This window comes from Tamandua tetradactyla, chromosome 1 (genome assembly GCF_023851605.1).
Source record: "Tamandua tetradactyla isolate mTamTet1 chromosome 1, mTamTet1.pri, whole genome shotgun sequence".
In the NCBI taxonomy this organism is placed as follows: domain Eukaryota; kingdom Metazoa; phylum Chordata; class Mammalia; order Pilosa; family Myrmecophagidae; genus Tamandua; species Tamandua tetradactyla.
The window spans coordinates 193,615,243-193,642,432 of NC_135327.1; the positions used below are offsets into that span (position 1 = coordinate 193,615,243).

The window sequence follows — 27,190 nt, forward strand, 5'->3', positions numbered from 1 at the left end:
TGTGTATGTATAATATATAACACTGAACCTAACAAAAGCAGAATATACATTCTATGAGAGTGCAGCACGTGGATCATTCTCCAGGATAGATCATATTTTAGGTCACAAAACAAGTCACAGTAAATTTTAAAATATTGAAATCATACATGTATCTTCTACAACCACAATGCAATGAAGATAAAAATCAGTAACAAAAGGAAAAATGGAAAATTCATAAATAGTGGAAATTAACCAATAGGTTGAAAGGAAATTATAAGGGAAACTAGGAAATATCTTGAGGTGACTGGAAAATGAAAATACAAACTATTAAAACTTATGGGATGCAACAAAGAATGGAGGTGGTACAATGACTGAGGAATGAAAGGGGAAGCTGTGGTTTATACATACACTGGACTACTGAGTGGCCGCAAGAAGGAATGAAGTTGTGAGACATGCAACTGTGTGTATGAACCTTGAGGTCTGTATATTAAATGAAACTATCAGGAACAAAATGACAAATATTATTGTGCCTCAATCATATGGACTAACTGTAATATAAAAACTCGGTGAACTGAAATTAATAACATGGGTTATCAGGTTGGGACCTATTATAAAGGCTCCTAGATTATAAGCTCTTACGATAGTAAGATATATTCAGGAGTTTTAACTGTTATTTCTAAATTCTGAGATACTGAGCTGATTGTTTTATAACCTGGTTGTTCCCAGAAACTTCAGGTATTTATGTGATACCTGAGACTCAGAGTTAGAGCTCTGTAGCTATGAAAGTCAGTAGTACCCCGTAAAGGAACTGTTTAAAAAGTTAAGTGATCAAACTTCCAGTAGAGAATGAATGAAGCTGATCTGGATAGGACTAAGGTAAATGAGAATACAGAGTAAAAGAGGATATGGTCCATATTTTCAAACTTCAACTTCTGTGAGAGACCAAAGGGAGAGATGTTGATTTGGTGCAAAATTTATATTTTGGGTAGTACATTTCCTAATTTAACTTGTATGGTCAGTTTAGTGGAACACCATAAGTACATGGAATCTTGAACAGGGTGTGAGACCTTGTTGGTTTGTCCAGATTATTGTGATGCCCTGATATATCCAAGAGTAATTTGCAGTCAGTAAGTATTTGCAAAGCCCCCTTAGGGGACTTCAGAGAAAGGAGGAAATATTTAATTTCCCCATTTGGATAATTTCTCATATTCTCTCAAGCAGTGGGGAAAACCAAATAATAGGCCAAGCCCTTGATCTTGGAGTTCGCCCCTATGAAATGAATTCCTGCAAAGGATAGGCTAAGCATACTTAAAATTGGGCCTAAGAGTCACCCCCAGAGAACCTCTTTTGTTGCTCAGATGTGGCCTCTCTCTAAGCCAACTCAGCAGGTGAACTCACTGCCCTTCCCCCGCCAACCCCCACCACCACGTGAGACACGACTCCCAGGGGTGTAAATCTCCTGGCAATGTGGGACAGAACTCCTGAGATAAGCCAGGACCCAGCATCAGGGAATTGAGAAAGCCTTCTTGACCAAAAGGGGTAAAGGAGAAATGAGAAAAAATAAAGTGTCAGTGGCTGAGAGATTTCAAACAGAGTCAAGAGGTTATCCTGGAGGTTATTCTTATGCATTATATACATATCCCTTTTTAGTTTACAGTATATTGGAATGGCTGGAGGGAAGTACCTGAAACTGTTGAGCTGTGATCCAATAGCCTTGATTCTTTTTTGTTTGTTTGTTTTAGCTGTATGTATGGCAGGGGTTACATTTCATTCTTTTTCCATGTGAGTATCCTGTTATTGCAACATCATATGTTGAATTTTTGTTTATTTATTTTCTTTCTTTTGTTTGTTTGTTTTTTGTGTGTGTGGTTTTTTTGGGGGGTGGAAAGTCCATGGTCCGGAAATCAAACCGGGTCTCCTGCATGGCAGGCTAGAATCCTACCACTGAACTACCCTTGCACCACCACCCCCACCTTGATTCTTAAAGATGATTGTATAAAGATATAACTTTTATAATGTGGCTCTGGGATTGTGAAAACCTTGTATCTGTTGTTCCTTTTATCTAGCTTATGGACAGATGAGTAAAAAAAAATATGGATAAAGGATGAATAAATAACGGGGGGGACAAAGGGTCAAATAAATTGGGTAGATGGAAATATTAGTGGTCAATGAGAGGGAGGGGTAAGGAGTATGGTATGTATGAGTTTTTTCTTTTTCCTTTTATTTCTTTCTCTGGAGTGATGAAGATGTTCTAAAAAATGATCATGGTGAGGAATACACAACTATGTGATGCTATTGTGAGCGACTGATTGTACACCATATATGGAATGTATGTATGTAAAAACTGTCAATGAAAATATTTAAGACAGTGCAACGGTGGCTCAATGGCAGAATTCTCACCTGCCATGCCAGAGACCCGAGTTTGATTCCCAGTGCCTGCTCATGCAACAAACAAAAGCAAAATATTTAAAAAGGGGTATAAGGGTGGTTCAGTAGTAGAATTCTTGCCCCCCATGTGAGAGACCTGGGTTCGATTCCCTGCCCATGACCTCCCCAAAACAAAAAACAAACAAAAATTCAACAAATGGTGCTGCCAATAATGGGTTACTCACATGGAAAAAGAATGAAACGTGACCCCTGCCATACAGCATGCAAAAAATATATATACATATATATATGTGTGTGTATATATATATATATTAAAAATATATGGGATACAGCAAAAGCTGAGCTGAAATGAAAAAAAAATTGCGAACGTTTTTTATTGTTAAATACAAGATATATACAAAGAGAAAAACACAATGATTTTCAAAGAACACTTCAATAAGTAGATATGGAACAGATTTCAGAGTTTGTTATGGGTTGCCATTCCACTATTTCACACTTTTCCTTCTAGCTTCTCCAAAACCCTGGAGGCTAGAAGAAATATTGAAATTTTTTCTTTTTTGTGAAAAATAAAATATATATTAAAAAGCAATGAATTCCAAAGCACATTGCAACAATTAGTTATAGAACAGATTTCAGAGTTTGGTATGGGTTACAATTCCACCATTTTAGGTTTTTACTTCTAGCTACTCTAAGGTAGTTGAGACTAAAAGAAATATCAATATACCGATTCAGCAATCATAGTGCTGAATATCTTCTCTGTATAACTCCACCATCGCCTGTGTCCTTTCTCTGACTCTATAGGATTATTTGGACTATGCCTATTCTAAATTTTTCATGTTGAAAGGGGCTATCAATAATATGGGATGGGGGATGGAACTGGTTGATATTCTGGAGAGTCTGGCCCCTCTGTATTTCAGGACTTATTTGGTCCAGTGACCTATCTGGAGGTTGTAGGTTTCTGGAAAGTTACCCTAGTGCATGGAACCTTTGTAAAATCTTATATAATACCCCAGGTATTCTTTAGGATTGGTTTTGGTTGGGGTTTGGCAAGTTATGATAGGTATCAATGTCTGACTGAAGCTTGCATAAGAGTGATCTCCAGAGTAGCCTCTCAACACTATTTGAACTCTCTCGGTCACTGATCCCTTATTTGTTCTACTTCTTTTCCCCCTTTTGGACAGAATGGCATTGTTGATCCCACAGTGCCAGGGCCAGACTCATCCATGGGAGTCATCTCCCATGCCACCATGGAGACTTTCACCCCCTGGATGTCATGTCTCATGTATAGGGGAGGGCAATGATTTTACTTGCAGAATTGGGCTTAGAGAGAGAGAGAGAGAGAGAAGCCACATCTGAGCAACAGAAAAGGTCCTCCAAAAGTAACTCTTAGTCATAGCTACTATAGGTAGGTTAAACTTCTCCACTATATACATAAGCTTCACAAGAGCAAGCTTCAAGATCAAGGGCTTCGCCTATTGATTTGAATGTCCCTAAAGTTTGACACAGTATCTGGGGTTTCCCAAATGGTTAAGTTTAACAGTTCCTTATATTTTCTCCCATCCTCAAGGGACTTCACCAATACTTTTTGATTGTCTGCTTAATATACTCTGGGATGTATCTAGGCATTACGTTAGCTATACAGGATTAAAGGTCCTCATTCTTATTCTGGACCCCCTGTGTATGGATTATTCAAGTGATCTATCCAGACAGATTGAGAAAATTTTCTATCCAGACAGATTGAGAAAATTTATGTTCTGGACAAAATAAACCTTTCTTCCTTTGGTCTCAAAGAGAAGATGAGGTTCTAAAATGTAGACAATGTCTTTTTTACCCTTGTTTTCTGAATTACTTTTATCCTGATCTGAATGGCTTCATTCTTTTTTTTTTATTAATTAAAAAAAGAATTAACAAAACAATTAGAAATCATTCCAATCTACATGTACAATCAGTAATTCTTAATAACATCACATAGTTGCATATTCATCATTTCTTAGTACATTTGCATCGATTTAGAAAAAGAAATAAAAAGACAACAGAATAAGAATTAAAACAATAATAGAGAAGAAAAAAAAACCTATAACTCACATGCAGCTTCATTCAGTGTTTTAACATAATTGCATTACAATTGGGTAGTATTGTGCTGTCCATTTCTGAGTTTTTATATCCAGTCCCGTTGTACAGTCTGTATCCCTTCAGCTCCAATTATCCCTTCTCTCTCTTTTTTTTTTTTTAATTAACGGAAAAAAAGGAATTAACCCAACATTTAAAGATCATACCATTCTACATATGCATTCATTAATTCTTAACATCATCACATAGATGCATGATCATCATTTCTTAGTACATATGCATTGGTTTAGAAGAACTAGCAACATAACCGAAAAAGATATAGAATGTTAATATAGCGAAAAAAATAAAAGTGATAATAGTAAAATCAAAACAAAACAAAACAAAACAAAACAAAAACCTATAGCTCAGAGGCAGCTTCATTCAGTGTTTTAACATGATTAGTTTACAATTAGGTATTATTGTGCTGTCCATTTTTGAGTTTTTGTATCTAGTCCTGTTACACCGTCTGTATCCCTTCAACTCCAATTGGCCATTGTCTTACCCTGTTTCTACCTCCTGCTGGACTCTGTTATCAAGGACATATTCCAAATTTATTCTCGAATGTCTGTTCACATCAGTGGGACCATACAGTATTTGTCCTTTAGTTTTTGGCTAGACTCACTCAGCATAATGTTCTCTAGGTCCATCCATGTTATTACATGCTTCATAAGTTTATCCTGTCTTAAAGCTGCATAGTATTCCATCGTATATATATACCACAGTTTGTTTAGCCACTCTTCTGTTGATGGAGATTTCGGCTGTTTCCATCTCTTTGCAATTGTAAATAACGCTGCTATAAACATTGGTGTGCAAATGTCCGTTTGTGTCTTTGTCCTTAAGTCCTTTGAGTATATTCCCAGCAATGGTATTGCTGGGTCGTATGGCAATTCTATATTCAGCTTTTTGAGGAACCGCCAAACTGCCTTCCACAGTGGTTGCACCATTTGACATTCCCACCAACAGTGGATAAGTGTGCCTCTTTCTCCGCATCCTCTCCAGCACTTGTCATTTTCTGTTTTGTTGATAATGGCCATTCTGGTGGGTGTGAGATGATATCTCATTGTGGTTTTGATTTGCATTTCTCTAATGGCCAGGGACATTGAGCATCTCTTCATGTGCCTTTTGGCCATTTGTATTTCCTCCTCTGAGAGGTGTCTGTTCAAGTCTTTTTCCCATTTTGTAATTGGGTTGGCTGTCTTTTTGTTGTTGAGATGAACAATCTCTTTATAAATTCTGGATACTAGACCTTTATCTGATATATCATTTCCAAATATTGTCTCCCATTGTGAAGGCTGTCTTTCTACTTTCTTGATGAAGTTCTTTGATGCACAAAAGTGTTTAATTTTGAGGAGTTCCCATTTATTTATTTCCTTCTTCAGTGCTCTTGCTTTAGGTTTAAGGTCCATAAAACCGCCTCCAGTTGTAAGATCCATAAGATATCTCCCAACATTTTCCTCTAACTGTTTTATGGTCTTAGACCTAATGTTTAGATCTTTGATCCATTTTGAGTTAACTTTTGTATAGGGTGTGAGATACGGGTCTTCTTTCATTCTTTTGCATATGGATATCCAGTTCTCTAGGCACCATTTATTGAAGAGACTGCTCTGTCCCAGGTGAGTTGGCTTGACTGCCTTATCAAAGATCAAATGTCCATAGATGAGAGGGTCTATATCTGAGCACTCTATTCGATTCCATTGGTCAATATATCTATCTTTATGCCAATACCATGCTGTTTTGACCACTGTGGCTTCATAATATGCCTTAAAGTCAGGCAGCGCGAGACCTCCAGCTTCATTTTTTTTCCTCAAGATGCTTTTAGCAATTCGGGGCACCCTGCCCTTCCAGATAAATTTGCTTATTGGTTTTTCTATTTCTGAAAAATAAGTTGTTGGGATTTTGATTGGTATTGCATTGAATCTGTAAATCAATTTAGGTAGGATTGACATCTTAACTATATTTAGTCTTCCAATCCATGAACACGGTATGAATGGCTTCATTCTTAACTCTAAATGCCAGGTTGTACGTATATAAAACAGCCTCTCAAAATCCAGAAATAATAATTACCACTCAGGGCTAAATGTGACTGCTATAAGAGCTTACAATCTAGGCCAAGAGGGAAATTTATATATCTAAATGCTTACATTATAAAAGGACTGCAAATCAGAGACCTAACCTCAAAATTAGAAGAACTAGAAAAAGAGGAGTGAATTAAACCCAAAGTGAGTAGAAGGAAGGAAATAACAAAGATTAGAGAGGAGATAAATATTTACTGTTTATAAAAAATAGAGAGAATAAAACCTAAAGTTTTTTCTTTGAAAATCCATAAAATTGACAAATCTTTACAGAAAAAAGAGAGGATACAAAATAACTCAAATCAGAAATGAAAAGGGGACATAGCTACCGACCCCAGTGAAATGAACTATAAGAGAATACTGTGGACTTCCGGAGAAGATGGCGGCTTAGTAAGACGCGCGGGTCTTAGTTCCTCCTCCAGAAAAGCAACTAAAGAAACAGAAACAATACGAAACAGCTCCCGGAGTCACGACAGAGACCAAAAAGACAGCGTACCCCATTCTGGAACAGCTGAACGGGCAGGGAGAATCTGCTGCGGTGAGCTACCCGAGGGGCGCACGTTTTCCCGGCTGGGGCGGCTGGCGACTGGGGTCCCCTCCACGCACGTGGCTCACCGGCCTGACTGGGAACGTTGGATAGCGGGGCCCTCCCGTCACGCTTGGCGTTTTGGGCCAGCTGGGCAATTAGGACCGGCACTCTCCCAAGCCGCGGCGGCCAGCGACCCCCACCTCCACGCGCGGTTTCCCGGGCCAACTGCGGTGCAGACAGACGAGCGCCACGAGCGCCACCTACTGGGCAGGAAAAGAAAAACAGAGCCCAGAGATTTCACAGAAAAAGCTTTCAACCAGCTGCGTAACACACCCAGGGAAATCTGATCAAATGCCCAGACACCAGCAGAAAATAATGGATGACTGCTCGGAAAACTGAAGATATGGCCCAGTCAAAGGAACAAACCAATAGTTCAAATGAGATACAGGAGCTGAAACAACTAATGCTGAATATACGAACAGAAATGGAAAAATTCTTCAAAAACCAAATCAATAAATTGAGGGAGGACATGAAGAAGACATGGGCTGAACAAAAAGAAGAAATAGAAAATCTGAAAAAACAAATCACAGAACTTATGGGAGTGAAGGACAAAGAAGAAAAAATGGAAAAAACAATGGATACCTACAATGGTAGATCTAAAGAGGCAGAAGCTACAATTAGTGAACTGGAGGATGGAACATCTGAATTCCAAAAAGAAACAGAAACTATAGGGAAAAGAATGGAAAAACTTGAGCAGGGGATCAGGGAACTGAATGACAATATGAAGCGCACAAATATACGTGTTGTGGGTGTCCCAGAAGGAGAAGAGAAGGGAAAAGGAGGAGAAAAACTAATGGAAGAAATTATCACTGAAAATTTCCCAACTCTTATGAAAGACCTAAATTTACAGATCCAAGAAGTGCAGCGCACCCCAAAGAGAATAGACCCAAATAGGCGTTCTCCAAGACACTTACTAGTTAGAATGTCAGAGGTCAAAGAGAAAGAGAGGATCTTGAAAGCAGCAAGAGAAAAACAATCTGTCACATACAAGGGAAACCCAATAAGACTATGTGTAGATTTCTCAGCAGAAACCATGGAAGCTAGAAGACAGTGGGATGATATATTTAAATTACTAAAAGAGAAAAACTGCCAACCAAGACTCCTATATCCAGCAAAATTGTCCTTCAAAAATGAAGGAGAAATTAAAACATTTATAGACAAAAAGTCACTGAGAGAATTTGTGACCAAGAGACCAGCTCTGCAAGAAATACTAAAGGGAGCACTAGAGTCAGATACGAAAAGACAGAAGAGAGAGGTATGGAGTAAAGTGTAGAAAGAAGGAAAATCAGATATGATATATATAATACAAAAGCCAAAATGGTAGAGGAAAATATTATCCAAACAGTAATAATACTAAAAGTTAATGAACTGAATTTCCCAATCAAAAGACATAGAATGGCAGAATGGATTACGACCCAGCAATACCACTGCTAAGTATCTACTCAAGGGACTTAAGGGCAAAGACACAGACGGACATTTGCACACCAGTGTTTATAGCAGCATTATCTATAATTGCAAAGAGATGGAAACAGCCAAAATGTTCATCAACAGACGAGTGGCTAAACAAACTGTGGTATATACATACGATGGAATATAATGCAGCTTTAAGACAGACTAAACTTATGAAGCATGTAATAACATGGATGGACCTAGAGAACATTATGCTGAGTGAGTCTAGCCCAAAACTAAAGGACAAATACTGTAAGGTCCCACTGATGTGAACCGACATTCGAGAATCAGCTTGGAATATATCATTGGTAACAGAGACCAGCAGGAGTTAGAAACAGGGTAAGATAATGGGTAATTGGAGCTGAAGGGATACAGACTGTGCAACAGGACTAGATACAAAAACTCAAAAATGGACAGCACAATAATACCTAAGTGTAATGTAATTATGTTGGAACACTGAATGAAGCTGCACCTGAAATATGGTTTTTTGTTTGTTTGTTTGTGTGTTTGCATCTTTTGTTTTTGTTTTTTTTTCTTTTTCCTTTATATATATATATATATATTATTAGTATTATTATTTTAATTCTCTTCTCTATAATAACATTCTATATTTTTTTCTGCTGTTTTGCTAGTTCTTTTCCTAAATCGATGCAAATGTACTAAGAAATGATGATCATACATCTATGTGATGATACTAAGAATTACTGAGTGCATTTGTAGAATGGAATGATTTCTAAATGTTGTGTTAATTTCTTTTCTTTTTTTTGATTAAAAAATTTAAAAAAAAAAAAAAAAAAAAAAGAGAATACTGTGAACAATTGTATACCAACAATTGAGATAACCTGGTTGGAATGGAAAACTTCCTAGAAAGTACATATTCCCTATACTAACTCAAGAAGAAACACAAGATCTCAACAAACAAAGAAAATCAGTAATCATAAGCCTTGCAAAAAAAAAAGCCCAGGATCAGATTGCTTCACAGGTGAATTTTACCAAATATTCCAAGAACTAACACCAATCCTGCTTAAACCCTTCTGACAAATTGAAGAGTAAGGAACACTCCCTGATTTATTCTACAAGGCCAATATCAACCTCATACTAAGGCTAAAGATACCACAAGAAATGAAAATTACAGACCAATATCTCTTATGAATATACCTGCAAAATCCTCAACAAAATACTAGCAAGCCAAATCCAACAGCACATTAAAAGAATCACACACCTTGATCAAATGGAATTTATCTGAAGTAAGTAAGATAATCAATTAATATAATCCACCACATAAATAGAATGAAGGGGAGAAGAAACACATGATAATCTCATTTGCTGCAGAAAAGGCATTTGACAAACTCTTGCACCTCTTATTGATAAAAAACACTCAGAAAACTAGGAATAGAAGGAAACTTCCTCAACATGATAAAGTACCTATATGGAAAAACCCACAGCTAATATCATATTTAATGATGATGTTAAGATCCCTCTAACACAAGGATGCCCACTATTATCACTGTTTTTCAAAATTGTACTGGAATTTCTTGCCAGATAAATTTGACAAGAAAAGAAATAAAAGGCATTCAAATGGTAAAGGAAGAAGTAAGACTTTCCCTATTTGAATATGGCATCCTATATATATAGGAAATCCTGGAAAATTTTACAACAAAGCTCCTAGAGATAATAAATTCAGCAACATGGTACAAGCTCAAGACCCCAAAATTTGTTGTGTTTCTGTACACTAGTAATGAACAATCAGAAGAAGAAATCAAGAAAAAAATCCATTTACAATAGCAACTAAAAGAATCAAATATCTAGGAATGAATCTAAACAAGTATATAAAGAACTTCTACACAGAGAACTACAAAACATTGCTAAAAGAAATCAAAAGGCCTGAGTAAATGCAAGGGCATTCCATGTTCATAGACTGTAAGACTAAATATTGTTAAGATGTCAGTTCTGTCTACAGCAATTTGCAGATACAAGGCAATCCAATCAAAATTCATCACCCTTCTTTGCAGAAATGGAAAAGCCAATCATCAAATTTATTTAGAAGGGTAAGGGTCCCCAAATAAAGCCTCTTGGGAAAGAAGAATGAAGTTGGGGGCCTTACAACTTCTTAAACTTATTCCCAAACCACGGTAATCAAAATAGTATAGTACTGGCACAAGGACAGACATATAGACGAATGGAATTGAATTGCGAGTTCAAAAATCAACACTCACATTTATGGCCAAGGAAATTTTGACAAGGAGATCACTCAATTGAGAAAGAATAGTCTTTTAACAAATGGTACTAGAAAAAATATCTCCATTTAGAAAAGAATGAAGGTAGCCGCCTACCTCATTCCAAATATAAAAATTAGCTCAAAATGTATCAAAGCCCTAAATAATAGAGCCAGAACCGTGAAACCTCCTAGAAGAAAACAGGGAAGCATCTTTAGGGCCTTGGTTAGCAGTGGCTTCTTGACTTTACACCCAAAGCGCAAGCAATAAAAGAAAAAATTCATAAGTGGGACCTCATCAAAATTAAAAAATTTTGTGCCTCAAAGAACTTGATTATGAAAGTAAAGTAACAACTACATATTAGGAGAAAATATTTGGAAATCACATATCCAATAAGGATTATAATATCCAAAATATATTAAAAGATTCTTCAACTGAAGAATAGAAAGACAACTCAATCAAAAAATGGGCAAAGGACTTGAATTGACATTTCTCTAAAGACGATATACAAATGACCAATAAACACGTAAAAAGGTGTTCTTTGTCATCAGGGAAATGCAAATCAAAACCACAGTGAGATCTCATTCCATACCCACTACAATGACTACTATTATAAGAACAGAAAATTACAAATGTGGAGAGTATGTGGAAAAATAGGAACCTTCATTCACTGCTGATGGGAATGTAAAATGGTGCAGCTGCTATAGAAGACAGTTTGGCAGTTCCTTAGAAAGTAAGTATATAATTACCATATGACCCGGCAATCCCGTTTCTAAGTATATGCGCCAAAGAATTGAAAGTAGATATTCAAAACAGTTATTTGCACACCATCTTCAAAGTGGCATTGCTCTAGGGTGTATGGATGGTTCAGTGGTAGAATGTTCACCTTCCATGCAGGAGACCTGGGTTCAATTCCCAGACCATGCACCCTCCCCCCACAAAAAAAAAAGTGGCATTGTTCACAGTTGTCAAAGGATGGAAGCAAACAAAGTGTCCATCAACCAATGATTGGATAAATCAAATGCTATGTATACATACAATGAAATATTATTCAGCCCTAAAAAGGAATGGAATTCTGATATATGTGATAACATGGATCGAACTTGAAGACATCATGTTCAATGAAATAATCCCACCACAAAAGGACAAATATTGTATGATCTCACTGATAAAAAATTACTAGAATAAGCAAACTCTTAGAATCTAGAATATAGGTTACCATGGGATGGGGTAGGGGTAGGAAATACAGTGTTGAGGCATAAAATGTACAGAGTTCCTGCTTGGGATTGGAAAAATTTTGGTAATGGATGGTGATGATGGTAGCCCAATATTGTGAACATAATTAGCAGCACTGAATTATATCATTGAATGTGGTTAAAAGGGGAACTTTTAGGTTATATATATATATTACTAGAATAAAATTTTTTTTAAAATCCATGGAACTGCACAACACAATGAAAGCCATTAAGTTAAACCATGGACTACAGTTAATGGTGCAATTATAAAAATGTACTTTCATCGTTTGTAACAAGGGTACCACACCATTGCACAATGTTACTAATAAGGTAGTATATGGGAACCCTGTATTTTATCCATGATTTTTCTATAAACCTACAACTTCTCTAATATAAATAATAATAAATTAAAATGAAAATAAAAAAGTTTGAAACAAACATCCCAGGGAACACAGCAAGGTGTCAACAAGAGATCAACTAAAGGTTTCCTAAGCAGACACGAGATAAGTGGTATGAATTTATGATGGATGTTGACTGTAGGATTTTGTGAATTTTATCTAGCACCAGGGAGTTAAAATGAAGAAAGTAGTCTGTGACAATTTTCCCAGGTGGGAGATTTATCCTGGATTATAGTGGCAGGTGCAGAGAATTAAAAGTTCTAGTTCTGATTCTAAAGATGCAATTGAGGCATCAGTGGATAGGGTCAGGGCCACTGCATACAGTTGTGCACAATGTGCCGGCACATGACGCCCTTAGGGCTCCGTGACCCTGGTGCAGGAGCTGATTCCAATTTGTCTAAAAGCACTGCATGCTCATCAAGCTAGGCATGAGGTGTGGGGCTGTCTCTGCCCACAGTGATGTCGTTCTAATTCATACAAAGGTACCGTAGATGCTAGTTTTGGTCCTCTAGAGGCAGGTAAGAAGACTAACGACTAGGATTAGAGGGTGGGAGAGATTTGAGGGGTTGCATTTCAAAGTGAGAATGAAAAGCTGGTTCAGTAGGGATTTGAAAGTGGTAAGAGGGAAAGATGTGATCAGAGAAGGGGAGTTCGGTTATTAAAGTCATGGAATTAAAACCATTTTAATGATTAAGTCCAAGGTGAGGCCACACTGGTAAGTGACTGAAATGAACACAGATGAGGATCCCTATGAAACTGAAATAATAACTTCTTCTCTATAACAGATGAGAATATCTTGAATAACAAGTAATTGACATTAGACAATGACTCAGGCTACCGTGGAACTTCCTAAGTATTGACACTCTACTTATTCAACAAGTATTTGTTGGCTCTTTACTATATGCTTCTAGATGCTTGGGATACAGACTAAGAAACAGTCTAAGAAAACAGACTAAGATCCTTGAGTTTAGAACATGCCTTTAGATTTTACGTGTTTTTGTGAAGAAGGAAAAAAGGAAAGTAACTGACCTGACCTGAAATACAGGTTTTGTAACAGGGTTTTACTGAACTTTACTGACTGATACCTACTCTGAGAACCTCCACACCTTGTCACTCTGAATGACAAAAGCAGCACAGTGACTACAACCTTACCTTCCAACAGCCAGTTTATCTAAGTAACAAAGCAAGACAGGATGTGAGTAAATGCCCAGGAAAGGGCAGCATTGATCATGATTGTTATCATAATCTCCAGAATATCAAGAATGGAGTGCACTAACTCCATTAAAACCAGACTCACCTGGGCTGGAATTTGGAGGATGCAGAGTAGGAAACAAAGGACAGTAAAAGTTCTAATGATGGAATAGGTCTTGGGGCCTTCAGGTGAAGGGGGAGGTGATGACCTTGGAGAGTTGGCTAGGAGGTGCTAGAATAAAACTCTTGCTGTCCCAGGTGCCAGTGACTTTTGTCGACATTGCTGTTTACTTCTCTGAGGACGAGTGGAAGAACTTGGATGAATGGCAGAAGGAGCTTTACAACAACCTTGTTAAGGAGAACTACAAAACCCTTATGTCCCTGGGTAAGGTATACCTTCCTTCTTCAGTGAGCAGTTTCTGAAGAGGACTGTGAAATGTTTATTAACCAATATTAGTACTACCTGGGCAAGGGCTTTCCTGTTTATACATAATGGGAACTCAAGAAACTGATTTTAGTGTAAGACAGAACTACTTATAATAGGATAAAAATTAAAATCCCAGTGATAAGACCTACTACCATAGAATTCAGCACTACCCTGCTGCTATTTGGAGTAGGAGCAAACTATCATTTTACTTCTCTAACCCCTTGGTGCATCTGTATATTCTTGGATAAGCCAAAATTGGCCTCCTGTTGGTTTTCAGAGACCAGCTAATTCTGCACTAGAAATAAGGGAATCTACTGTCTTGTTTTCCAGGTTCTTCTAAAAGATTTCGTGTGTTCCCTCTGGATGGTAGCAGTTTATCCCCACAGAAGTGCTGCCATCCAGAGGAGACATGCTAGTGGGAATAGAAAGTTGGGGTAGAGTAGACCTCTGCCTTTTTTCCCTTGATCTAGAATCATTGATAAACTTCACTCAGTACTTCCCTTCCAATTCGTTTCCAGATGCAAAGGATGCAGTGCCCAAGCCAGATGCTCCATCCCAGGTTGAGCCAAGGGAAGAGCCTTGTGTGTGGGAACATCGTAATCCAGAAGAAAGAGAGATCCCAGTGGATCCAGACACAGGTGATGATGGCTGAAAATAGCCCTACCTGCAAGGAAGGGCAGAAAAGGAAAAGCCTGGCTATTCTGTGCACTCTGCCTCCTGGGAATTACTACTGCATATGTTCAAGAGAGAGTATCTATTGAGTTGCTCATAGGGTCCAGTACTGCTATAGTTGAAATTTAATGGTTACTTATAGTCAGAGATTTCAGGGCCTGAGATCCCACTGTCAGTGTTTGTATTTTGAGTTAAACCTTGTAACTCTGGAACCACAGGTAAGTTGAGTATAGAAAAGAAGGGTTTAGGCTTGTGTAACCTCCCAGGCCTAGATGGGGATCTACAGCAAGAGGCCCTGGATTTGGAAGCAGCCAACGAAACCCAGGCCATCAGGTTCTGGGAGGTTGACAAGAGGTAGTGGTTGGGTAGTTTTGCCTTGCACCATTGCTTATTGCTTGGTTGTAATCTACAGTGTTATCATCTCATTCTTGTTCAGACACACACACACACACACACACACACACACACACACACGTACACATCACAGTCCGACTCATCCTTCAGGCCTTTGCCTCACTCAAGAAGGAATCTTAAGTCCTGAAGAAATCCATTTATTTAAGAACATTACCCTTGGTCAACTTTCCCTGGGATGGAAGTTCAGCTCTATCCTAAAGGTCTTTCAGCTTCTCTGGGCCTTATTCTCCTGATTCATGTTGAACTAGGTAAAATCTATGTGCGGACAGTAAAACTTTCCCCCTCTTTCCCAGTGTTTTCTTTTTATTGAGGTATAGTTAACATACCATAAAATTCACCTTTTTAAAGTATACGATTTAGTAGCTTACAAAGTTGTACAACCAACACCACTGTCTAATTCCAGAACATTTTCATCCCTCCAAACAGAAACCCTGTACCCATTAACCAGTCACTTCCCATTCTACCTTCCCCCACTCCCTGGCAACTCCACTTCCTGGCAAAATTCTGGACATTTCTTATAAATGGCTCCTTACCAGTCTTAAGTACTGCAAATGTTTGCACTCAGCAGCTATGGTAACGTTATATTAGCATTCTCCAGAGAAACAGAACCGACAGGATATATGTATATATATGTAAATATTTTGAGATTTATTATAGGAATTGGCTCATGCATCTGTGGGGATTGGCACGTCCACATTCTGTAGGGCAGACTGCAAGTTGGGAACTCTGATGAAGGTTTTAGTGAATTCCTCAGGAGAGCTAACTGACTGAAGTAGAGATAGAAATTCTTTCTGACTGCTAAAATCATCAGTTCTCCTTTTTGGCCTTCAACTAATTGGATGAGATTTGTCACATTGCTGAAAGCAGTCTCCTTTGTTGATTGCAGATGTAATCAGTCTTAGATGCAAGCAACTGACTGATTATTTAAAGCTATGAAATACCCTCACAGTAACAATCAGGCCAGTGCTTTTTTGACCAAGCAACTAAACACTATACCCAAGCCAAGTGGACACATAAACTTAATCATAACAAGTACCTAGTACTATGCGATAGCTTTTTTAAAAGTACTGTAACCTCAACAATTTCATTGAGTTTTATACCGTCACTCTGCACTAGAAAGAATAGGAATCACTTTACCCATTTTATAGATGAGATTGAGAGACCACTATCCAAAGAGTTTAAATGACGTGTCCACTCAGTTGGTGGCACAGTTGAAATTTAAAAGTTTTCCAATTCCTCATCTAGGAATGAAGTGCCTAGTACCTAAGCTGTCTTCTGTCAGGGACTAATATATTGCAGCATGGAACCTACACCTTAGGGCTCAGTGTAGAGGATATGTCATTGGTATGCATTATCCATCTAAAAATAAGACTTGGTTGTGTCTTTTCCCAGTCTAACTTCTTAATATATGCATACACACACACACACACACAAACACATATGTGTGTGTCTATCTGGCCAGAGTCTGGCCAGCTCTTCCTGACTGGAATGAAGAACAAGGCCCACTGACTCCTACACAGAGATCAAACTTATGATCTAGTCCTAATTAGCACCCAGCCAGTTACATAGCATGGGATTATTTCCAGAACTGTCTCTCTGTCCTTATCACACCTTATTTTGCTGCTTGGCCTATCCCTTTATCTTAGAGATTGATAGCTTCTCTGTTCCCAGAACCTTCTGCTCCTTGGGTTCCCCCATAGCTACCAACAGAAACCTGAGACCTCTGTACTATTCACTGGCAAGTGCTGCCAACCATGTTCATTTGCTGGCTGTTTGTTCAGCTCCTGGCCCCAAGAAGGGCCTGGAGACAGTCACGCAGCAAAATGACACCAGATGATGTGATTCTCTGTCCCCAGGAGCAGAACCCCTGATGGCTGCACAGGATACATCCTCTCAGGTTAAGCGAGAGGAAGCACTTTGCATCCGTAGTCAGCGGGGCCTGGAGGACAGAGAAATCCCCACGGAATCCATTACCGGTGAGTGAGCCAAATAGTAGCCCAAACCAGAGAGAGGTAAGGAAGAGTTTAGTGTGGTTTGCAGGCCACTAAAGTTGTCTGTCATGTGCATGGACCAGAGGGCTTTACAAGAAGCCCTGAAAGAACTGTGGATCTAGTACTGGGCTGTGAGATTGGATTTCTCCGTGGACATAAACACGGCACAAGGGACTGTCAGTTTGCTATCATATCACAGCATAGCTTGTTCTGTTTCTTCTCTGCTTCAGAATGTCAGTTTATCAGTTTTCAACTATTCCTCTCTTCTCTTAAAAAAAAATGGCAGAACTACTAAGTATAAGGTACCTCAGTAGGCACCTTGCGTGGGTGAATATGTAGGTCACCTGCTTCTGACCTGGAATAGTTTTCACGTATTCAAACGAATATTTATGGCTTGCCACCTTTGTGCCAGGCACCCACATGGTAGCAGCTGTGTGGTATACTCTGTGTATTTCCTCTTAGATGATACGCCAGCTGCATTCTGGCTCTGTGTGGACTCTCTTAGAGCGGCTATGTTAACGTATTGTCGCTCTTTACTTATCCACAGATAAGAGCTCCAAAAATCTCATTGTCCCCTTAGTCAAAGCCTCATACCCATAGGTAAGTGATATAGCCTCTAAGTAGAGGAAAGCCCGTTTACTTTTCATTAGGCCACGTTCCTTGAAAGCATCACAGTGTTACTATACAGTATAGCTATCCTCAGAGAGCTAAAATGTCAAGAAAAGGCAAATTAGGTTTAATAGATTCACAGAACAAAGAAAATATAAGATAGATCTTGGAAAAATCCCATTAAGATAATTAAGATAAAAGCCTTCCTGGAAGATGTCATTTTTCTAGAATGAGGAGTACCTCTTTCAGTGGTGCTGCCAGAGAAATAATGGTGGCGTTCAGTCCTAGAGCGTGAATCTCATTCAGGAGGTTTAAGTTCGTGAAGTACATTAAGATTCTTGTACATCAGTGACCTTGAGGTCACTGTTCTATCACTTCTTGATAGTATCAAATTGTTTACAGCAAAAGAGCCAAGCTGACTTAAAACCTCAATTAATTAGAATAATTTAATTATATCTGAGTTTTAGAGGAAAGAAGTAATTATATGAAATCAGTTTTACTCAAAATACAAACTAACCATACTATAGCATTTTCTGATGTTTTTGTTGCTCTTGTTTCCACAAATAGACTCCCCAATTTCTGCCCAGGACCTCTTGTCCAGAATTAAACAGGAGGACCATCAGTGTGTGTGGGATCAGCAGGATTTGGTAGAGAGAGATATTCCAACAGACCCCAATTCAGGTGAGAAACATGCTAGAATGACTATCAAGGAAAACCAGCATCTCAGCTAATTTTTATAACTGCTGGGAAATCAATTAGATTAAGTTGTTTTTGGTCATAGGCCAACAAAAAGCTCACAGAATAAAACTGTCATGTTAGTGGCTTTAAACAGGTTTTGGAATATGACTATTAGTCAAATGGAGAGGATTTTCCAAAAGGAATCATTAAATTGAGATTTTCTCATATCAGTGTAATTAATACTGAAATTATTTCAGTATTGATTTTTGAACAATAAAATCGACCCAAATAGCCTCTGAAAACTGTGTATATTTCTGTGTAGAAAATAACTTACATTTTCTGGAATTTCTGTTGAGTGAATACTAACAGATGTCTCTCAAGATATTTCTGGGGAGGGCTCAGGTATATAAGGAAGCACAAAAGAGCAATACAGGAGCTCCACCTGCTTGGGGCTTGTGCGCTGTGTGCTTATATGTGTACCACACTGGAGAAGTCCGGTTTTATCTTATTTGTAGTTCTGGCATCAAAGTGTCATCCCACCCATGTCAGCAGTAAAACCTAGGATTCCTTATAGTTTGTCAGCTTTATAATTTTACAGTGAAGGAAAGACAGAGCCTTCCTGATGAAGAGCTTTGTCTTCATTGCATTGCAGCTCTTCAGTCACTCCTTCTGCCATTGCCGATATTTCAGTCATATTGAGTATTCTGTTGACCGTCAAGATTAGGCTTTCCTCTGGCCTGTTATGGGCCACAGGTTCTTCTGGGAGTCAGTGAACCAAATTGGAAGACCTGAGTTCTAATCTTGGTTCTGCCGCTACACAGACTTTTGGGACAAGTCTCATTCTCTGTGGGCCTCGTTGAAATGTACTGAGCAGCAAATGAGATCCCATTTATGAAGGTACTTTAGGGTAAGAAGAAACTGCCAGTAAATGAAACAGATACCAAAAATGCCACAAGCTCTGCCAGCCAGAGCACTGACCTTTGCATATAACTGTTTTTCACCCTTTTGATGGGATACTCAACAGAAATGAGCAAAACCTAAGACTGCCTTTCTCTATGAAAACAGAGTCTCTGATTTCAGCACATGACATCTTGTCATGGATCAAGCAGGAGGAGCAGCCGTACCCATGGGGCTCACGTGACTCAGTGGAAGGAGAGCTCGGATTAGACTCTGGCACTGGTGAGTAATGCATCCATCTGAACTCCTGGATGTTTTGTTTAGAACTGAACATCTGAGACCTGGGTTGAGGGATGAGAGTCTCACCTCAACCTCCTCCCTTATTGGGTAATGTTCTGCCAACAGCAGCCTCTCAAAAATCTGTACCATAGCACTAAGCCCTTTGCTTTTGATGTGGGGCAGGAGAGAGTTGAGCCAGTAGTTCCTGGCAAGAGGTTAGCTTGTAGGCCTGGCTAACAACTTACACAGGCAGGGAATCCCCTTGGCTGCTGATTCTTGGATCTGATACTTAACATTGATATTAGGAAAAGAGGCAGGAGTTGATGGCAGTAGTCTAGTTATGACTCACATAACTAGGAAACATTGACCCAAATCACCTCAGACTGACGCCCAGGAGTTACTAGATTAGATGCTGAAGCTTGAGGACATGGCCTGTTTCTGAATATGAAAAGCTGTTTCAAACTCAAGTAAATAGTTTACATTCTTTGTGAGATAAACTTAGTTCAAGTGTGGTAGTTAGAGGATTTGGCAATAATGGGAGAGGCATCCGCTTGTTTAAAATAGAATTTAAAGTAGTTCTCTTTCTAACCTGTTGGTATGGTGAGATGAAGTGGGGGAAAAGCCAGTGGAATGACTGAGAGGAGAGAAAGAAATGACAGCAGCCTGTTCCAATTCTTTCTCCACGGTCCCCGGGCTGACTAGTTCATCAAATATTGTGCCAAGAAATATTGCCTGAACACTTGTCCCTCAGGTCTACCTTACACTTTTTTTTTTCAATTTTTTTAATATATTATAATCACTTTTGAAATTAGCAATTGAAAAAGTACAACTGCAAACATTGCTCGGTTATATAATTCAAAGCCTTCAATTCAGAAAAGGGTCCCATTTTTAAACGTACCATGCGTAAAGTCTTCATCAGCTTGTCCATAGTTTTTCAGTTGCAAAAATGAGGCAATTCTGTAAAGGAGACTCTCACTTTTGATGTGTTCTGCCATGCAGTACTGGCTTAGAGAAAGGAGGGCCTCTGTACAGTGCTTGCTGGCCATTTCACAGTCTTGCCTTTTCAGTGATTCACACGCTTGTTCACATGACTTCTTGGCTCTTCTGTCTGCCATGACTCAGGGACAAAAATCCTGCAGTTCACTGCACTGAGTGTCATCTAAATAGCCCATCAGAACTCTTTATATTTTCTTACACATCTCACTGTAGTTCATTTGTGATCAATTACTTCATCCAATTCCTGTCATTACTTTCTATGCCATCTTCCTACCTTCTGCTTTTTCCAAGTCAGCCCTAGGGCATGGGCTGGAAGGAGCCTTTTCCCAGGAAGCTATGCAGTTGAGGAGGTGGATCTTGGAAAATCTATGAAGAACTTGCAAGGTTCTGCAAATTACCAACCTTTAACTTCTTTAGTTTGGATATGCCAATTCATACCTTGAGGTATTTTATCCTTGGGAGCACAGATAAGAGAAAGGGTGTCCATGAGAAGTGAGGGAACAGAGCTCAAGTGTCACCTTCTTCACAGTCCTTCCAGAGCTCGTGTCACCTTCTTCACAGTCCTTCTGCAGGCTACCTCTAAATGGAAGAGAAGGACTTCTCCAGAGAGATGGGAATGTGAACTAGAGGTTGTTCGGCCCAGAAGAAGTGATGAGGGTAAAGGAAAGCCCAGAGGGACTGTTGAAGTAATAAAAATAATCCCAGATATAGTTGGAAAACTGAGTAGTCCCTTAGAAGACAGAGTTCTGAGGCTGAGATCACTGTTCTGATGCTCAGGGCTGGAATTTTGTCCCCCACTTAATGCCAAGGCCTGCTATAGACTCATTGCCTGGAGGTGTTAGAGTGCAACAAAAAGGCATCACTGCAGAGGCAGTGTCATGGCCAGGCAGGCTGGCCAGCCTCAGGGCCAAGAGGGACTGAGAGGCCCAAGAGGCGGAACACAGTGTTAACAGGGTCCAGAGGGCGTCAGATGCTTGGGTCTGTCTTGGTGGAAACAGACTGCAAATCGGGTGCACATGGTCCCAGGTCTGCACATTCCATTCGTAGGGTAACTTCTGACAGATTCCTTCCCTCCAGTTGAGAGATTCTCCTTAGCTAAATTGTCCTGCAGACTACAATTAAGCCTGGTCATTTTAACTTTGGGCTTGGCAGAAATTCTTCCAAGGTAACTTATTCCCCTCCCTGCCTCCCTATTCCTTAACCCTCAGAACTCTAGAGGTGTTTCTTGTTTCTTGTCCGTTGTGTGTGCTACCTCCTTGATCTGTTTCTGGTGCTCTCCAACAGAGTGGCTTTGGGAGGTCAGAGGGCCAGGGAGCCCTGAAGCCCTAAGATTATCTTGTTCAGGCCCCCCCCCTTCTTAAGAGAGAACCTTGAGGCCCAGATAGCCTATGACTAGCAAAGCTTTATAGTGAAAATCAGTTAAAAGATCTGGATCTCCCCCCAGGGACAATGGGGTCGAGGCAAAAGCACTGTCAGCCTCTCATTTCTTGTCTCCTTTCCCAGGTGACAGCATGTTGATGGTGAAGAACCCGCCCCAAGTCCCTCCACAGCCCCAGCCCCAGCCCCATCAGCAGAGTCTCCCCCCACTCCCGGTGGCCGAGAATCCAGGCGGCCCGCCGAGCCGCGGGGCTGGTGGAATGCTGGAGGACAGTTTCTCCACACTCCCTGGCGAGCGGGGTGCGTGTGAGGCGCAAAACAACGCCTCGGCCGGCGGGGAGGGTGGCGGTGCAGGTGGGGGCGCGGGCGGCGGGTGCGGCAGCTGCTGTCCAGGCGGCCTCCGGCGGAGCCTCTTTCTGCACGGGGGTCGCAGCAAGCCCTACTCATGTCCGGAGTGCGGCAAGAGCTTCGGCGTGCGCAAGAGCCTCATCATCCACCACCGCAGTCACACCAAGGAGCGGCCCTACGAGTGTGCAGAGTGCGAGAAGAGCTTCAACTGCCACTCGGGCCTCATCCGCCACCAGATGACGCACCGCGGCGAGCGGCCCTACAAGTGCTCGGAGTGCGAGAAAACCTACAGCCGCAAGGAGCACCTTCAGAACCACCAGCGGCTGCACACGGGCGAGCGGCCCTTCCAGTGCGCTCTCTGCGGTAAGAGCTTCATCCGCAAGCAGAACCTGCTCAAGCACCAGCGCATCCACACGGGCGAGCGGCCCTATCAGTGCGGCGAGTGCGGCAAAAGCTTCCGCTACAAGGAGTCACTCAAGGACCACCTCCGCGTGCACAGCGGTGGCCTGGGTCTTGGTGCTCCGCGGCCCCTCCAGGCACCACCCGAGCGAGACTAGGGCTGGGGAAGGGGGAGGGGAGAGGGGCCTGGTGACTGGAGCAGGGGGCGGGTTGGCGGGCCTGGGGGCTCCTGAGTACTGAAGATCCTGCCCCATCATTCTTGGCTCCCTTCCCTCCCTCTAACCACCACCTACTGGATATTGGGAACAGAAATTGCACTCCAGACAGGGTACCCCAAGAGTTGGAGAGGGGTACCCTAGACCTGCCTGGCCTGAGTAGACAGCCCAGATCATCTCTTAGGTTGGACCAAATGGCCCTCTGTGAGGTTTCCCCAGGGTAAGTGCCAGAAGGAGCAGTAAGGAAGCAAGAGTCTTCGCCACTCCCCTCAGGCTATCTCTGTAAAAGGGGCCAGGACCAATTCACCTGCCTGCCCATGTGGCCTCGGGGGTCATAGATCCTGACCAGGGAAACAACCAGGGATCTTGGGCACCTCACCTTCAGAGATAGAGGAAATAAGGTCCTAAGATTAAGGGATGCCCTGGAATAAAGAAGCAAAGTATAATGGTGAGATGAGGGATGTGCTAAGGGATAACATCTTTATGATGACAACACTGCCTCGCGTGAAAAGCGCTTTATACTTTTTTAAAAAGTGTTTTCTATTATCTATTTTCACCCTTAGCCTATCCCTCTGAGATAGGTGCAGAAGAATTTTCCTGACTTGGTAACTGAGGAAATGAGATATAGAAACAGTTTACCCAAGACTGCACAAGAGAGTGGTAGAGCTGGGACCAGAACCACAGGTCTCCTGACTGCCAGTGCAGTGTCTGCCACCATACCACACTGCCCTACCTCTGCTGTCTGAGAGACCTCTCTGGCCTGGCCTCTCCTAGTCTCTTTCCTTCCCCCTCTCCCACCAAAAAAAGTCAAAAGCAACCAGGGGCCAGCTTGTGGGGTTATGGGTAATGGGGAACAGAGTGGTTGCAAAATGCCCCAGGCTGTACTTTAGAAAGCCTCTTCCTATGTGAGAGTTCCTGGGCAGTAGCCCCTCCTTGCCCCCAGTCTGTCCTTCCCACTTCCGGCCTCAATCTGGTGCAGCAGCATCTTTTCACTGCACAATAGTGACCTGGCCCTCCAGAGGCAGCTGGTGCCCTGGGTCAGACCTCATCCTGAAAATGTATTCCAGTTTCCCAAGGGCACAGAGGGGTAAGGGAGGGGCTTTTGCTGCAGAGAGCAGCCATCAAGGAAGTGGGTCTCTTCCCAGGAGAGCCAGGCAAGTGGGTGCTAGAGAGTCTGAGTGCCTCAGTCTCTCTCCTGCCCTGAGCCTCTCAATTGGTGCTATCTGTTAGTTAACCATGCTCATGGACATGGTCACAGACCCTAATCTGCTCCAGACCCTGCAGGCACTTTGGGAAGTACCCAAAGGACTCCCTTTTCAAGTTGGTGCATCTGCGCCATGGCTCCAGGCACTATGTCCTGAGGGGCCACAGTCTCCACTTCTGCAACTTGCATGGCCAGACATTTGGGTGGGGTGGCTTGCCCCAGAACCCTTGTGTCAAGAATGACTTTTCGTGCTTCTCCCCATCAACCTCCGCTTTTCTCCCAGCCAGGGAACACAGTGGGCAGCCAGCACTTGGCACCACCTTTGTGAGCATTCTGCTTCCACCCTTCCCCTCGTCTGTGCTGCTCTGCTTTCCTCAGACCCCTTTTTGCCGTGCAAAGGGAATTCTTGAAATTAAATAAAAAGTATCCAGATTGCAGATTGCTTGTTCACAAAGCCAGAGTGTTCTCCAGCTTGCCTTCCTGCTGTAAAGCCTCAATGAAGTGGAATCTGGTTATTTGGGATTTAGGTGTGGGGAAAAGGGGATTGTTCTACTCTTTGAAAGAGACAGATCTTAAGAAAAGTACGTAAAATGAAAAAATGAGAAGTTTCAGTTGTTTTGTTACAGCAAAGGAGATGCATTAGTCTAATGATTTGGTTGTTACTTTTAAAAAGCATGTAGAAAATCATTTTCATAATCTAAATTATAAAAAACATCCAATAAATTTTATTGGCTATTGGGAGTATGAAGAAGAGAAACATCACTGTTGAGGCATGGGTTTTGAAAATTTGAACACTTAGATTTAGTCTAATCCCTTTACCATCAAGGAGCAAATTTCCAAAGAGGGTTAGTGACTGATTTTTGTAAGAAAGCCAAGACTAGTTCCCTGGTTTCCTGGGTCCTAGCCTCTTGGATCCCACTGCATTGAATTCCCTTCAGCTACACCATGAGTTGCCCCAACCTCCAGCACAGGCCCTAGCAGAATCCAATATTAAGCTCTGCCGCCAAAAGGATCAAATGTGACCGAAATTCAGAATTTGATCACTGCCAGCTCCTAGGCAATTAAGATCCTCAGCATAGACCCTGGGGTCCACTTACAGTGGCCCTGCTTTTGGGGTAGAATTTTATTTTCTTTCTGAAATGTGTTTATGAAAGTAATTTTAAAAAATGCATACATCTGATAAAAATTCAAATGGTAAAAGAAGACAGTGAAGAGGAAAACTCCTACCTGACACCCCACTGAGAAGCTTCCACTGCTAACAGCTGCTTATATGCACTTCCAGAACTACATTCAACTTCCCAAATACTTGATTTGCTTCCTGTATTAGTTAGGATTCTCTAGAGAAACAGAATCAACAGGGAACACTTGCAAATATAAAATTTATGAAAGTGTCTCATGTGACCGTAGGAACGCAGAGTCCAAAATCCACAGGGCAGGCTGCGAAGCCGATGACTCCAATGGATGGCCTGGATGAACTCCACAGGAGAGGCTCACCAGCCAAAGCAGGAATGGAACCTGTCTCCTCTGAGTCCTCCTTAAAAGGCTTCCCATGATTGCATTTAGCATCACTAATTGCAGAAGACACTCCCCTTTGACTGATTACAAATGGAATCAGCTGTGGATGTAGCTGACGTGATCATGACCTAATCCTATGAAATGTTCTCATTGCAACAGACAGGCCAGTGCTTGCCCAATCAGGTGAACAGGTACCACAACTTGGCCAAGTTGACACCTGTCCCTAACCGTGACACTTCCTCATCTCAGAGTATATTATTTCTGGGCTTTGTGTCCCTGTCAGCCAGGAGAGTTCTAACAGGGAGACAAAGATTGTAGCATTCCATTTTCTCTGCAAAGGCAGCGGCTCTAGAGAGCTCAGAGAGCTAGAGAACCTTCAGTAACTGGTTACCTTCAGTGGCCTTCATTCTCATGGCCTTAGTCTCTTCCTTACCTTTTGCCAGTTTGAGATATAAAGAGGAAAACAGGAGTTAGCAGGATGAGATTGAGAATTGATGGGGGGCTGGATCATCATTCAGTATTTAGCAAACATCTATTAGGGAACAAGGAAGTATGAGACCCTGTCCTTGTCCTCTAGAAGCCTGAAATCTAACAGAAGATATGTATAAACAAACCTACTAGAAAGCCTATGAGTACATAAGTGTGGAGATTTGAGAAGTACATACTTGATTGCCCTTAGGACCCCACAATGATACCAGCCTGGGCAAGGTTGGTAAATACTGTTTTAGAGGGGCTGTTTTGCTCAATAAATTGCTTTGTTATTGTTTAATATGCCCAGTCAGGATGGGGACTATAAGGAGTTCAGATGCCTGGAGTCTAGGAGACAGGCTCTCACGGAGAGGAAACTGGTGATACAAGGAAGCATATTTTGCTTGCCAAGGGAGTGATGTAAGGAGCCATAGCTCACGATGCTTTAAGAGTCAGAAAAGTTGGAATAGGGCAGATGGAAAGAAAGGAAACTGGGTTGAGGGTGAAACGAGGCAGGAGATTGGCTGGGTCAGAGCCAAATTTGTGTGAAGAAGTTGAAGGCGATGTAATTGAAAGGTGAGTCACAACTGGACCTTGAACACCAAGACTGTTCTATAGACATAGATTGCCATTTAACCTGGGATCCACTGTGCCATTGGCCCCCACTACAGCCCCCTGAGGTACACTTAGAAGCAGAGTACATAGCTCTAAAAGAAGGTCAGAGAAGATGAAAATGGAAGTCTTGAAAAGGCAGATTTAAGCTAGATACCACAGAATGAAAAATCCTGGGTACATAATTATATGATCAAAGAATCAGGCATTATTACTGGCTCTCTGAGATCTGGCCCCTGGGAACTGAGTGTTGGCAGAGAGTAAGGGGAAAAAGTCAAAACTTCACACTAGTGTTTCATGGTTCTTGTCCAACTGTAGGCCGTCTACAGTTATTTATTTAAAACATGCAATAGAGAATCCTATCACCAGGTCATGTGTTTACTGGAGCTTTGCAGGGCAGTTTGGGGAAGGCCATGGCTGTCATTCCATTCCCAATGACTCCTTAGGGAACATTAAGGAGGGA

The 27,190-nt window shown here is 41.2% G+C and overlaps 1 protein-coding gene across 2 annotated transcripts in view; it reads left to right on the forward strand.

Moving 5' to 3' along the window:
• Positions 1-24,586, forward strand: part of ZNF282 (zinc finger protein 282) — a 36,854-nt gene extending 12,268 nt beyond the window's left edge. For both annotated transcript variants that reach the window (XM_077149055.1, XM_077149045.1), the window contains exons 3-8: positions 13,885-14,011; positions 14,572-14,691; positions 16,996-17,115; positions 18,307-18,420; positions 19,483-19,596; positions 22,093-24,586. In XM_077149055.1, the coding sequence (XP_077005170.1) occupies positions 13,885-14,011; positions 14,572-14,691; positions 16,996-17,115; positions 18,307-18,420; positions 19,483-19,596; positions 22,093-22,871 (1,374 nt within the window). In that variant the 3' untranslated portion in view covers positions 22,872-24,586. The remainder of the gene's footprint in view (positions 1-13,884; positions 14,012-14,571; positions 14,692-16,995; positions 17,116-18,306; positions 18,421-19,482; positions 19,597-22,092) is intronic.
• The last annotated feature ends 2,604 nt before the right edge of the window (positions 24,587-27,190 follow it).